Source organism: Corvus kubaryi, unplaced genomic scaffold (genome assembly GCF_017639235.1).
Source record: "Corvus kubaryi isolate FWS band 111438036 unplaced genomic scaffold, C.kubaryi_AGA036_p1.0 split3-37355, whole genome shotgun sequence".
In the NCBI taxonomy this organism is placed as follows: domain Eukaryota; kingdom Metazoa; phylum Chordata; class Aves; order Passeriformes; family Corvidae; genus Corvus; species Corvus kubaryi.
The window spans coordinates 378,859-393,180 of NW_024582089.1; the positions used below are offsets into that span (position 1 = coordinate 378,859).

The following is a 14,322-nucleotide window of genomic DNA, read 5'->3' on the forward strand; positions in this document are numbered from 1 at the left end:
GGATGGAGGGAAGGAGCAGGATGGAGGGAAGGATGGAGGGATGGAGGGATGGAGCAGGATGGAGGGCTTCTGTTTACACTGTCAGAGCAGGGAGGGAGATCTGGAGCACCACACAAGGTATTGAAGTGGGATGTTGTGGACTGGGACTTGGATCTTCAGTCAGCACCAGGCATGTTGGGGGTTTGGGGTTTTCCTCCTTGCCTGCTTCAGTGGGGAAGGCACAGGGAAGAGCTGGAGGGAGGCCATGAACCAGCAGCATGGAGATGGCTGGAAGAGCAAGGAGAGGTTTAAGAAGGCTCCAAGGCCTGTAGCACGGCAAAGCTGAAATGCCGAAGCCCTCGGCCCAGGGCCCCCTGGTGTCCGCCGGTGCCGTCCGCAGCACAGACGGGGATGCAGCAGGATCACACCACAGCCAGCAAAATTCCCTGTTTGTGGCAGGAGCGTGGCTGCTGCTCCAACGCACCCGAGCCTGGGGACAAACCGGCTCCAGCTGTAGGATTAATGGCATTTTAAAGCCCCTAATTGGAGTGATTGCTCGTGACGGGAGCGGCGGGGGATGTGTGGGAAGGATGCCCGTGCCGGGAAATCAGCGCTGCTGACTCGGCACGCGAGGGACAGAGCCCCATCCATCGTCTGCTCGTGCTGGCAGCCCCGTCACCCCACTTCTCCTTGTGTCCCAGGAGTGGAGCAGAACGAGGAGAAAGCCCCAAATCAGAGACGAGGGGATAAACACAACCCCGGCAGTTGTAGCATGGGATTACACAGATTAAATCCTGCTGGGTAAACCCAGGGCTTTGACCATCACCCACCCCCAGTGCTGGGCACCAGCACCTCCCAGGCCTCCTGGGTACAACACTGGGGCTCTGCGAGACCATCCATGGGGAATCGGTGTCCTCCCTTCATCAGGATGTGTATTTCCACCTGGGATTGCTCAGGGAGGAGCACTGTGCAGCCAGGAGAGCAGGAATCAAACACCTCAACATCCCAGTCTTGTGGGAGCACAACCAGCTCCAACAGTTTTCCACACAGCTGCCAGATCCCTCCATCCTTCCCCAAAATCTGGAGATGCTTTAAGGTCTTTCCCAGTGGGTGTTTTCCCCCAGCTGGGGCTGCTGAGGTTCCCATTTAGCTGCTGGTCTTTGCAAGTTAACTCAAGATATACTTTGACTGTTTGATGTCAGGACCTTCTCCAGCTCCTGGGGGACTTCCAGGGAGTTTGGGGAATCTTAGGGGGTCTGCTCACCCCAAAAAGGCCCGATCTCAGCTCTCCAGGCAGCCCCAAGAGGCAGCGAAGGTGCAGCAGAGCTTCACGGAAGGAGAAACTGCGGGAAGTTTCTGTGGCCAGTGGCAGCCTGCAGCCCTCACCCTCAGCCCTGTGAAATCTGGGAGCCTGTTCTCCCCCTGACACAGCTGGGACAGGGACTCCTGCCAAACCCCCAAGCCATGGCAGGACAGGGAGGAGCTGCATCCCACACAGGACCCTGCACTGGGAACACATCTGGACACACCCAGAGCCCTGAGTGCCGCATCCCCTGGTGCCACCTGCACCCAGGAGAAACTGAGCTGGGGGGCTGGGCAGGAGGGAGCAAAGCCAGGGCCTCGGGGGGCTGCTGAGAGCACCCAGAGCACGCTCAGGGCTTGGTCCTCGGCCACGAATTCCCTGCAGAACAGGGAGGGCAGGGGGGCTGGAGCTGGAGCTTTCAGCCCGATTAATTCGCATTCAGCACTCCCACATGAATAAATAAATCATGTAAGAAGCATTAAGGCAGCTTAGTCTCCCCAGGAAATCGCCCTGGAGTTCTGCCTTTTGGGGGCTGAGGGATGCCCCCATGGGCTGGGGGTGGGATGGCTCAGCCATGCAGCACGGGCAAGGGGGAATGGGAGCTACAGGCAGGAGCATCCCTGGAGCATCCCTGCCAAGGGGTTTGCCCTGGACAGGCACATCCCCTGCCTGCCCCACGCCTGGATCTGCACCAGACGCACATTCACAGCCTGTCCCTTTGGATCCCGTGCCGACACAGCAGCATCCAGCTGCCACTGTGTCCTGAGAGGGTGCAGAGTGCCACCTCCCCAGCTGCCACCCATCCCAGCCTCACCAGGCAGTGCATCCCCCCTCCTGGCTGCACCCAGGGGACACTACTGATGAGCCTGGGTGCCCAATCCTGCCCTCAAAGAAGGGGTTCTCCCAGAAATCCAGCTTGCGTCCCATCCCAATGGGGTCTGAGATTGCAGGAAGCTCCTGGGCAAAAGAGCTCACGGAGAAGGAGGAAGAGGATGGGACAGACCCATGGGATGCCCCCACACAGTGCCCTGGGGAGGGGCCCACGCGTCCCAGTCCCACTTACCTGGTACATGCACATGCTGGGATTAATCCCATTGGGCAGGTGAGCACCTTTGGATTTGCTTCCCGTGTTCATGCCGAGCCCTCATGTCCGGAGGCGAGCACGGGGGGCACCGGGGGCCACCGTGCCCGGGCGCAGAGCCCCCTGCCCGCACAGGGACCGCAGGAGGCAGCGGGAGCTCCGGGAAATTCCCCATGGGATGCCCCCATTCACATCCCAGGGCCGGAGGCGGCCCCGGCCAGGCACCCAGCGGGTCCCTGTGTGCTGACCCAGATTGCTCCGAGCACACCCCGAGGCTCCGAGGGTCCGTCCCCGGAGCGGGAGCGGAGGCTAAATCCGCGCATCCCTTAATCCGGGAGGCTGCGGCGGGGCGGGCAGAGCGTCAGGGTGACCTGGCTTGCTCTCTCCGGAGCGGGGAGCAGAGGGACCGAGCCCCCAGCACGGGGGGTGGTGGTGGCACTGGATGCACCCAACACCCGGGTACGTCTCAGCACCTCTCTCAGGAAGGGAGAAACTCATCCATAGGGACCCCAGGAACTCCTGGGAAGCACTGTTGGGTGTTCTGCTCTCAGCAGCTTGGGCAGAGGCAGGACCAGCCCTGCTCTGTGTACGGAGCAGCTCTTCCCAAGCTGCTTTCCTCCGTCCAGAGAATGCAGGGATGCAGAGAGCTGGCCAGCCAACAGCCCAAGCTCTGTCCTAGCTTGTGCCACCAGTTTCGACCCATTCCCTGTCTCTCCGAGGTGCTCCAAACCCCAACACCCAGGCAAGGAGGATCTCAGGTCTCAGCACTGCAGAACAGATACAAACATTCAAAGCCTCCTGCTTCCCTTCGGTGTTGGGCTCCTCCCACACCACACCCACAGTGGAGCAGAGCAGCAGTCCCCCAAAATCCCTGTTCCCCCAAGTCTGAGCCCTGGGGCACTGTGCTGTCCCACAAGAACCCACAGGGATGGTGGGCAGCTCAGACTCATCCTGCACAGCCCTGTGACACTGGGCTCATCCACCTCATCCTCTTCTGGCATGAACATCTTTGTGGAGATCAAGTCCAGGCCTCTGGAGTACCTGGAGGTGGTTCTGCAGGTGGAGGAACCAGGAGCAGAGCACCAGCAGAAGCCCCAAGGCAAGCCCTGATTCCCCAAGCCCTGGGCTGCTCACTGAGCACAGACCTCTGGCAGCCTCACTGTCCTCTGCCCCTCTGCCCCCTGAGTGTCCCAGTCTCCACCCTGCACCAGCTCCGCCTCCAGTGTCCCCTCCCAGGACCAAGATGGAGACATAGAAGTCCCATTGCCCCACTGGGGAATGGGGCTGATGGAAAGGAGCCGTCCTGGTGAGGGAAGGGGCAGCAGTGGGGCTGCTCTGCACAGCGGGGAGGAGAGTGATGGATGGTCAATGGTGAACGGTGAGTGGTTAATTGTTAATGGTTACTGTCCCCATCTGAAGTGCCAGTGTGGGCTCAGCACTTCCTGACATCCCAAGAAGCTGCCTGGAGGCAGCAAGCCAGACCCGCTGCCCAAAATGTGCTATCTGCTCCCCAAGTGCTGTCCCCCAATGGACTGACTGTCCCCATGGGAAGCAGAGGCTCTGCATCTGCCCTGCTGTCACCCTGGGGTGTCCTTGGGGAGGTTTTGCCCCTTCTCCAAATCCGTTCCCCTGTGCACAGGGGGATTGCACTCCCACCCCTCCCCACAGTACAGAGGAGAAGGAAGCTGTCTGAGCCGGTTGTGGCTTGGCCTGAGAGAACCGACAGGATTTACTGTTGACATGAGGAGCAACCCACGTGGCAGCGTCACCTCTGTCACACCGAGCCAACCCTCGCAGAGCCGCGAGCTAAACCCCACGTCCAATGCCCCTCGTGTGCCTCAGGGCAGGCTCTGCTCATGCCAGGGGCAGGTCCTCACCTGCGGGAGTGCCGAGTTCAGCTGCCTCTGGAGCTGGTCCCGCTCCCGGAGCGTCTCCTGCAGGCGGCTCTGGGTGACAGCGAGCGTCTCGCGTGTCTCCCGCAGCGTGTCCAGCAGCTTGTCCCTCTCGTCCAGCATGTTCACCATCAGCTGCTCGAAGTCAGCGTCCGCCTCCGAGCCCTGAGGGGGCCCCAGCGGGTCCCCCTCGCTGATGGTGGGCATCACCTCGCACATCATGGCTGGGCTGGCTGGGGGAGGCTCCCGAAGGGGCTGAGGCTGTGCTGAGCACAGGTCACATCACTGCGGGCTCCCGGGGGCCAGGGGAGCCAGCATGGGAGGGGACAGTAGGGTGCTCAAGGAGGGGGACTCCCCATCCCTTCCTCCTGGGTGCTAAGCAGCAGCTGGCATCACTCCAGCAGGGTGCAGGGACGTCCTGAGCACCAACAAGGTCCTTGCAGTCACCAGTGCCCCACTCGCTGCTGGCTCCCGTGTGTCACCTCTCCAGGGTCCTGTGTGTCACCTCTCCGGGGTTCTGTGTGCCACCTCTCCGGGCTCCCGTGTGTCACCTCTCCGGGGTTCTGTGTGTCACCTCTCCAGGCTCCCGTGTGTCACCTCTCCAGGGTCCTGTGTGTCACCTCTCCGGGCTCCCGTGTGTCACCTCTCCAGGGTCCTGTGTGTCACCTCTCCGGGCTCCCGTGTGTCACCTCTCCAGGCTCCCGTGTGTCACCTCCGGAGTTCTGTGTGTCACCTCCCTGATGCCTTTCGGAGGGGCTGCAGCATCCGTGACCCACGGGGTGTTCAGAGGGGGGCAAAATGACCCTTGAGGATTTGTCCCAACAGAGACCCCAGGCCAAGAGCAGCACAGGGAGAGTCCAGGGAATGTTTGGGCTGCCTGGGCATACTGAGGGGGGCTCTGGTGAGGATGGGCTGTTGTCCCTAAAGCTGGATGAGGTGTCACTGCCAATGTGGAAACGTGTCTCCGTTGGGCATCACAGTTCTTCAAACACCCAGCAGTGACCTACGGGAGAGGGGACAGAGATCAGATCCCTTCTGCTGCCCCCAAAATGTCCAGGAACCTGCCCAGCCCCCTCTGCCCCCCATCAAACCCCCGAGAGCCGCACCAGGTGGGCTCAGCACCCACAGGAATGGGCTGTGCCAGGTTGTACCTCCTGCTCCCACCACACCAAATCCAGGATGGTACCAAGCCGCAGGAAACAGCAACCCTGGCACCCAAAACCCTGCAACTGTCTGGCATTCACATGTTCTGGGCCAGGATCCCATCCCCCCTGTGGAACTCCTGGCTGCCCAGGGCTTCTGCAGCCCCAGCGTTCTCCAGCCTCAGGGAATTTGCAGAAAATCAGGCTCTAACCTGAGTTTGGCCCAAACCTGGCGGGAAGTCACAGCAGTAAATGAGTTGAATGACTGGATTCATGTTCCCCCCTCCTCTAGACAGATGTGCTGGGCCCAGCTGTTCAGTGACAATGAACTCCAGCACCTCCTCCCTTGGTCAAACCTCTCCCAGGGGATGGAGGCAGCAGCATCCCTGAATTCCTGCACAAGCACAGGCACCAGGGATGAGAGGCTGGAGGGGAGAGGCAGAGCTGACAGTCGGACAGTGTTTAGGCTGGATTAAAGCATGGCTGGACCTGAGGACCCAGCCCTGGGGTGATGCTGGAACCCACAGCCCCACCTCCCCTTTTGCAGCCCCAAACCATCTCAGACAAGGTGCCAGGTGGGGATTTCCACTGTCACAGTCCTGTGGGGGAACTTCAGCCCTCGGCAGCTGGGTGAGGGTACCCAGCAGCGAGGGTGAGTGTGACACTGCCACCCCAGCCGCCCTGGGGACTTGCCCACCCAGGCCTCCATCTGTGCCAGGGGACAAACCATGGGCAGCTGAGCAGCAAGACACAACGTGGCAGGCCCAGGGTGAGGAGAGCTGGTCTAGTGCTGCTTCCAGGGCAGGCCCCCCTTCAGTTTTAAACTTTCCAGGTGAAACGCACAAGGACAGGTCTGAATACTCTGAGTCTGAGGATGCATCTGAGGCTGTGGCTGCCCCTGGATCCCTGGCAGTGTCCAAGGCCAGGTTGGACAGGGCTTGGAGCAACTTGGGATAGTGGAAGGTGTCCCTGCCCATGGTAGGGGGTGGGACTGGATGAGCTTTAAGGTCCCTTCCAGCCCAAGCCAGCTGTGATTCTGTGTCACTTCCCTTTCAAACCGCCCCCCCCCAGATGGATAAAAAGGACCTGCACACAGACCTGGGCCAGGGCAGCCTGTTCTGGTCCTTTGGGCTGGGATGAAAACTTGTGTGTCCAACAGCTCGATGGCACAGTGGGGACCACAGTGGCCCCGATCAAAGGTGACCCTTGTGAGGAGGTGCCTTTGTCATACCCAGACACTGCCAGGGTGGGGGAATCAGAACTCTGCTCTTGCGATGACATTGGCTCATCAGCTGAGGGGAAGTTTGACACAAAAAACTCTCTAAAAATAGAGAAGCTCTGGCAAAAGCAGCAGCCCCTCACTGTGCATCCTGTGTGTGATGCTGAGAGCCGGCTCCAGCACACAGGGACATAGGACAGGGCTGTCCCACAGGTGGTGACCTCCCCTCCTTTCACAGATTGGATCCTCAAGTGGGATAAAACCTGTTGTGGACATGTAACACTGTCCTGAAGTCTTGAGGGTTGTTCACACTCCATCCTGGCTGTTGGGACACGGATGTCTGGGATAACTGTGGATTCATGGGATAACTGCACTGAGGGCACCCCATCCCTGCAGCATCCACAAAAACGAGGCTGCTGGAGGAAAATGCACGGGGTGAGGGACTGTTCCAGCCCCGGCTCTCCTCGGGTTGAGTTGGACGCGAGCCCCATCCCTGTAATTAAGCAGGGAAAATGCTTTCCAGCTCTCCTGCCCCTGGTGAGCAGCCCCAGGGGCTCCCACACGTGGCTCCCTGCCGGCTTTCCTGGGGGTAAGATGTCCCAGACTCCAGAGAGATCGAGGGCCAAGAAGAGCAGAAACCAGTCCTACTCCAGGGCTAAGCGCTGTTAATTTGGGTGCAAACCCTAACGAGGTGACTTTCATGCCCTCTCCTGTGCTGTGCCTCTGCTTGAGGGACGAGCATGGAGAAGGAACATCCAGGCTGGAGAAAGTCTGGCAGCTCCTGAGCACGACTTGAATGGCAAAATGAGCCACAGGGGCACGGCCCCGCCCAGCTGCTGCGGGGGAATTGGAAGAAATTAGCAGATTAATTAAGAGATATTAATCAAGGCACGGAGGGAAGAGCCCTGCAAGCCCTCAGGGAAGGGAAATGCTGCAGGGAATGACCAAGACATAAATCTGACCAGAGAGATGATGAGATGGAAATTTATCCCAGCTGCAAAGGAGAGACCTCCTTACCATGAGGAGACTCTGCAGATGCCAGCTCCAGCAGGGCCGTGGTGGCTTCCCGCACCCCATGGAGCTCATCCAAGGGGCTGGACCCACACGGTGCAGGAGGAGGCACAGATTTACAGCCACAGATTTTCTTCCTGCTTCCCCCATGGTTGAGCTCATGCACGGGTGGCTCTGGTGGGGGGCTGCTTCACAGCAAACCTGCTCCTTCCCACAGTCACATCCTGTTATTCCTGTGTGCTCGTGCAGGGAGATGGGGAGATGAGCACAGCCAGCCCCTCAGCCTGGCGAGGGTGATCACAGAACCACAGTGATCTTACACAGCACCGATGCTGGTCCAGGATGGACTCATCCCATTCCACTGGTCCCCAAAAGCCTCTGTGCCCTGTCCCTGAGGATGCTCAGTGAAGCATAAAACTGTCCTGGACAGGGCAACGTCGGTGACCCAAAGCTCCCCCGTGCCCAGGGTTTGGGGGTGTCTCCACTGAGGGAGGTCACATTCCCCCCTCATCCCGGGCCACCAAGGACACTCGCTGAGGTATAAGGCAGGAGCTGCTACAACCCCTGCAGCTGGAGCAGCCCTATGAGCAGAGCGAGACCTCCCACCACCACAGAGAGCAGCCAAAGCCCCAGGCAGGTGGGGACAGCCAGCCCAGGGCTCTCAGGGCTCTCTGTGCAGAGGGGACAGGGCACCGCTGCACCCTGAGAATCCCTGGCAGGGACATCCAGGGGGATTCTCTGCCACCTCCGAGCATGGCTCTGGACACAACCCAGCCCCGTGTGCCCATCCTGGCAGAGCCCAAGAGTGGAAAATTCCCTGCACTGCAGTGGGACCATTCACATCCATGGACAGACACTGGGCTGCCTCCAGCATCCCCATCATGGATCCCTTCCTCCAACAACCACGGGAACTCTCCCACCCCACCGACTTGTGAGTGATCATTTCTGGATTCAACCACTGCAGCTTTCACTGCAACACCACGAGCCCCAGGAGCAGCCCAGGCACTGGGAAGGGCCAACAGCCGGAGTCAGGGCAGCTGCAAAGGGTTTATTTGGGATGGCACGAGAGGGAGGCAGGACCAGGCTGGGTTTGATCCCTGCTGCCTTCAAGGCCTGTGGAGCTGGAAGTAAGTTCAGTAAGCAACAGGCACAGGTGAGCGTGCAGGGATGTGCACACAGGGACAGCGATACAGCAACGTCTGTGCAGCCAGGGATGTGCACATGAGCAGGAACGTGCAGGAAGTTCCCTCCCAGGGTCAGCTCCCCTCCTTTCTGTCCCACTTCAAACCTTGGGGTTTTCTCCATTCTCCAAAAGCAAGAGAATCTCCCCCGTTCCCAGGCACAGCTGGAGGGGGCACACGCAGGGTCTGTCCCCACCCAGCAAAGCTCAGCAGTTCCCAGGCAAACCCACACGTGCCAGCGGTCACTTTGAAGGACCTTGGGGACATCAGTGTGGGTGACAGCCCAGACACCCCCACACTCTGCTGTGACTGCAGCAGCAGCGAAGGCACACCCAGAGCAGCTCTTTGCTGCTGGAGGTCAGAGGGGCCTGAGCTCGCTCCCAATTAGTGCCTGTAAATCCCAATTAGTGCCTGTTCTCCCAGAGACCTTTCATCAGTCTCTGGGAGAACTCCCTAAATGCTCCTGCCTGGCTTTAGAGGGCCTTAAGTGCTGGGATAATCATCGGGTAGAGCCGTGAGGCTGCGAGGAGACAGCTGGGAGCTGAGCAAACAGACACTGCACAGCTCCAGCCCTTGCTGGGTATTTTTAGTCCCACGGGGCTGCCAGGCACAGGCTTGCTGGGAGCAGGTTTCTTGCCAGGGAAAACATGCTTGCTTTACTATCCCTCCCCCCTGCATCCCAAAACGATGCTTTCCCCTCTTTTTGGGATGGAAAACAGCACAGTCACGTGCTGCCTGCTTGCAGGGGCCATTTCACCACGGTGGTGCCCAGAGCGGAGCAGCTGATGGGGAGCAGAAGGGGTTTTTTGCCCTGGAGCTGATGATTTGCTCAGCACAGCTCAGCTGTGAGTCAGGCTGCCCGTGGGATGCTGGGTCCCAGGGAGCACCCTGGCTTTCCCTTCCCAACGAGGGCGAGAAGCACCCACAGCTTTACCCACACACGGAGGATAGAGACAGCCTCGTGTTTCCTCTCTGAACAGCTCCCCTCCCATCCCAGCCCTGACAAGAGGAAGAGAAAAGCCTCGGTGGCTCTGTCAGCAGGACCATCACCCAGCAGGCAGCTGGCAGAGAGGCTTTAACGCACTCCTTGGAGGCAACAAGCTCACAGAGATTGATCATCCCATAAAAACGTCACTCCGATCTTTTCTGCTCCTGGAAAATCCTCCTCAGCTGCCCGGCCTGGCCTCGGCAGTGCAGAGCTGGGGTGGCAGAGCCCACAGCAGCAGCCCTCACTCGCAGCTCCCTGGCACAGGAACAGCCTCCCCTCCGCACAACCGGCCAAACTCGGGGTCCAGCACCCACACGGACCTCCCACACTGACCCCTCCCTGCCAGATCCAGGAGGGATAAGAGTCTGATGCTGATAGTTTTACCTTTCAGGACCTCTTTTTTCACCCCTTCCTTGTGACACTGCATTAAACGTGATCCCAGGACAGGCTGCGAGTGTCGTATCCTGGCGTTCCCAGCAAGCTCACCCCAAACACTGGCCCTGCAGACAGAGCCACGTCCCAGCACAAGTCCTGCCCACCCTCACTGAAGTCAGACCCCACTTGGGAGCAGCCAGGACATGCTGAGCCACCAGAGCCCCCTTGCCTACCCCAGGGAAGGTCAGTAGTGACCCACTGAGCACTGGGATGGCAGAGTGGGAACATCCTCCCCACCTCTACCAAGCCACAGAGCCCATTTCCCATCTACCCTCAGTGAGAGATGTGGTAATTAGAGGTTGGGAAAAGGGAGTTGATTCTGCACACAAGACAAAGGCGATGCTGAAGAGCCCTGGCTTGACAGTAGAAATCACCAATTCAAGAGCAGGACCTGGAAATGTTCACCTGCAGCCAGGCTTGGAGCAGCCTTTGCCACATGCTCCTGTGGGTCACGGGCTTGGACTTCCCTTCCCAGGTGCCCTCAGGAGACGTGCTGTTCATGCCACAGTGTCCAAAGGAGACACCAGCTGAGTTCCACGTGTGTCAGGAGCTACTCAGATCCCTCTGGACAGCCCCACAGCCCCCAAGGGCCCCTCTCCATCCTTCCTTCCCTCCCTCTATCTCTGTGCCCAGGCACACATCCCTTTCCAAACACTCCACAGGTCTCTTAGAGTTTTACAAGCCTGGACTGGAACAGTCCTGCTGTGAGATGAAGCATCCTGACTTCTCCATCCTGGCTGATCCCTGGGGAAAAAGCTGCTTTTCACAAGGAAAACCAACCAGCAGATACAGCTTCATCCCAGCGTTTTTCCCAAGTCCCCTCATTTACTCCTGGGATACACTGTGGCCTCTCAGGACCTCCAGTCCCCTGAGGAGGACAAGGAAGGTCCAGTTTTCCGTGGGGCCCGTATGGTGCCGGTGCTCCCACATTCCCTCCCGCAGCCCCGCGGCCGGCAGGGAGCCGCACAGATGGTCCCTGGCTGGTGCCAGGGGCAGCCTGTGGCCAGGACACCCAGGGATAACAAGGGAAATGAGGCATTCTGGCTGGAAATAAGGTGCCAGTTTTTAGCAGCAGAGGATTGGATTCCTGTTCCAAAGGGTGAGATGGATTTGCCAAGATCAGGGCTGGGAGTGTGGTGGAGACCTGAGAAAAGACGCAGCGGTGCCTCCTCTCCCATCCAGGTCTGGGAGGTCTCCTGGGGTCCCCACACCTGCAGCAGTGTGTCCTTTGCCCCCAAGGAGACAATCTCCAACCTGTCCCTTGCTGGAGAGGCAGCAGTGGCAGAACAGGACATTTGGGCAGCGTCTCCAGGATTTGGAGCTGTCTCAGGTGTTGGGAAGCCCCGGGTGCCCCTAAAGGGTGGGAGCAGGGGACACTGCAAGCAATAAAAGGCAGCTACTCCCAATATCTTACCTTAAAGGACACACTTCTGCCCCAGACTTGCTCCAAACCCATAAAGCAGCTCCCACCTCAACCTTTGCTCACTCCAAGTTGCTAAACCAGAGGAGAAACTGTGAGGAAAAATGTCCAGCTCTGACAGTTTCTTTGCAGGGAGCAGTAAATGTTAGCACTGCACTGGTATTTATACTTCCCAGTGGGAGGGAGGCATTACACACCACTTCCAGAGGGTATTTTCAGACAGCCACCTGCTCCTCATTGTGCAGAGACACAATTGTTCCCCAGCAAAACCTCGTCAGACGAGAGCCGCAATCTGCGCCGGGCCCTGGGGGGGAGGAGGGGGCTGAAGCCCCCAGGGCTGGCACCCAAATGCGGTCACACACACATCTACAGGGCTCTGTCACCCGGGGAGGTGCTGTGGGGCCGGGTAGGGGGTCCTGACTCAGTTTCCCTGTTTCCAAAGTGGGCCGCGTGTCCTGCCCTGACCCCGGAGAAAGGCGGGATCTCAGCATATTCTCAGGAGGAATCTGGCAGGGCAGAACTGCCGGGGTAAAGCCACACCAACCTCCCACCCCTGCACTTTGGGATGATGTGACAGACGGAAATGGGCCTGGATGATCCCTCTGACAAGTGAGATCTCCAAGCCTGGCCAAGAGACTCAGCAAGCCCAGGCTCACCTTGAGACTTCATCCCTGGCTTTGCAGCAGCCAAAGACACGGCTGAAGGAGAGAGGACCACAGGTCTGGGGATGCTGCTGAAGCCCTAAGGATCCCAGGAGCCTGTGTGGAAGCACAGGGAGTGTTCTGGAGGAGCACGGGAATGTGGTTGCTGGAACACGAGCTGGATTTCACCCTGTGGCACAGCTGCCCTAGTTGGCATGAGGGGTTCCCCCAAACCAGGCAGAAACACAAACCAAATCCCCCAAATCCTGTAAACACACCCCACTCCAGTCACCTGCACCCAGCAGCATCGCTGAAAGACAGGACTGTGGAAATCCTGGAGAAATCCTGATTCCTTTGGTGGGCGAGAGGTTGGGAAACCACCATGTGCCCTGGAAGGGAGGAGAAGGATGCACCTGATCCATGAGACCAAGCTCACATCCCTCTTCCAGGATGTGGTCTGCACTCAGATCCATCCACAGGGACAAGGAGGGGTTTCAGCAGCCACCAACCCGACACAAAAAAGCCACAATTCCGGTTAAAACCATTTCCTTTTCCAGCTGTTGCTCTGCTGTGTGTACACATGGCTCATCCATCCTTTTCTTCCATAACTTTGCAACCAAACCCCCTGTCCTTTGCTCTCTTAGGCCAAAGTCACAGAATCCCAGAAGCTCAGAATAGCTGGGGTTGGAAGGGACCCCTGAAGATCATCTAGTCCAACCCCCTCTCAAGGCAGGGTCAAACCCCAAGCAGGTGACACAGGGACACATCCAGGTGGGTTTGGAATGTCTCCAGGGAGGGACACTCCATGCCCTCCCCAGGCAGCTGTTCAGGGCTCTGCCCCCCTCCACGGAAAGACGTTCTTCCTCATGATGAGGTGCTGGGAGTCTGATTTCTCCCTCACTGAAGGTTACTTTGAACAGCAGCAGAAGGAAATGCAATCCCTGCAGCGCTTCTAGAAGCAGCACATCGAGGTGATCCAGCCCCTGGTGACTCTGCCAGGGAAGGCAGCACTGGGATCCATCCCAGCAGTCAGGGTGGTTTCCAGCCCAACTCCTCTGACAGGGAACAAGGCACAGGGAAGTGATCCACAACCACGGGAAGAAAATCCTGTGCTTGTCACAGAGGTGGCATCACTGCAAAGCCCCCTTACCTTTGGGAAAGTGAGGCTTTGTGCCTCAGTTTCCCCACGAGCAGGGCACAGCTTCCATCCTTGCTGAGACACAGAGGGATGGCTGGTGATTTTCCATGATTTCACCAGAGGTTTTGCCAAGGGTACGTCCCTCCCGCCCCCATGACACTTCTGCTGAGGAGTTATCTCATCAGGGAGCCTGCCGGGCTGGAGCCGGGGGCCTCCCCCTCGCTGCCAAACCAGCCCCTGCCCTGCTTTAGTCACACCCCGTGAGCACTTGAGGTGCTAATTTATTCAGCGGTGGGGGAAGAGTCACCAGCTCCGAGGGGGGCTGAGGAAATCTGTGCCACGGGTACACAGATGCAATGCTGCAGAGGTGCCTCTTTGCTCACCCTGCCCTGGCACCCACACCCAGCCCAGGGCACAGGGGAGGCTGCTGCTCAGAGAGAAACCCCGGGGCAAACCCAACCTGCACCCTCAGGAGCTTCCATGCCCAAGATCCAGGGTTTCCCCCGCACCACCCATCCTATTGGAATCTCTTCCACACCCTCAGCAGGCCCTGCCTGCCATGAGCCTCAGCAGTGATAACCACTCCCACACATCAGCTGCACATCTGCCCAGCTCCCAGTGTAAAATCCAGCCCCCAACTCCATGACTGGTGGAAAGGGAAAGTGGCTCAGTGACCTCCCCGGGGCCCAGAGTGAAATCCCTGCCCTGCTCGGGCAGGTCTCCAGAATTTTGCCACACAGAATCATGGAATGGTCTGCTTTGGAAGGGACCTTGAAAGCTCAACCAGTTCCACCCCTGCCATGGGCAGGGACACCTTCCATGAGACCAGGATGCTCCAAGCCCCATCCAACCTGGCCAACCATCCTTCACCAGACTCCAAATTATGAGTGGG

General features: G+C 58.9%; 1 protein-coding gene across 8 annotated transcripts in view; it reads right to left on the minus strand.

Moving 5' to 3' along the window:
- The window catches only part of PPFIA4 (PTPRF interacting protein alpha 4), a 60,753-nt gene that overhangs the window by 29,945 nt on the left and 16,486 nt on the right, over positions 1-14,322 (minus strand). For 5 of the 8 annotated variants that reach the window (XM_042015944.1, XM_042015950.1, XM_042015949.1 and 2 more), the window contains 2 exons: positions 4,830-5,258; positions 4,241-4,737 (listed from right to left, as the gene is read on the minus strand). In XM_042015944.1, the coding sequence (XP_041871878.1) occupies positions 4,241-4,477 (237 nt within the window). In that variant the 5' untranslated portion in view covers positions 4,478-4,737; positions 4,830-5,258. Of the gene's footprint in view, positions 1-2,345; positions 2,652-4,240; positions 5,259-14,322 lie in introns of those variants that run through there. The other 3 variants (XM_042015945.1, XM_042015946.1, XM_042015951.1) reach the window with 3 other exon arrangements.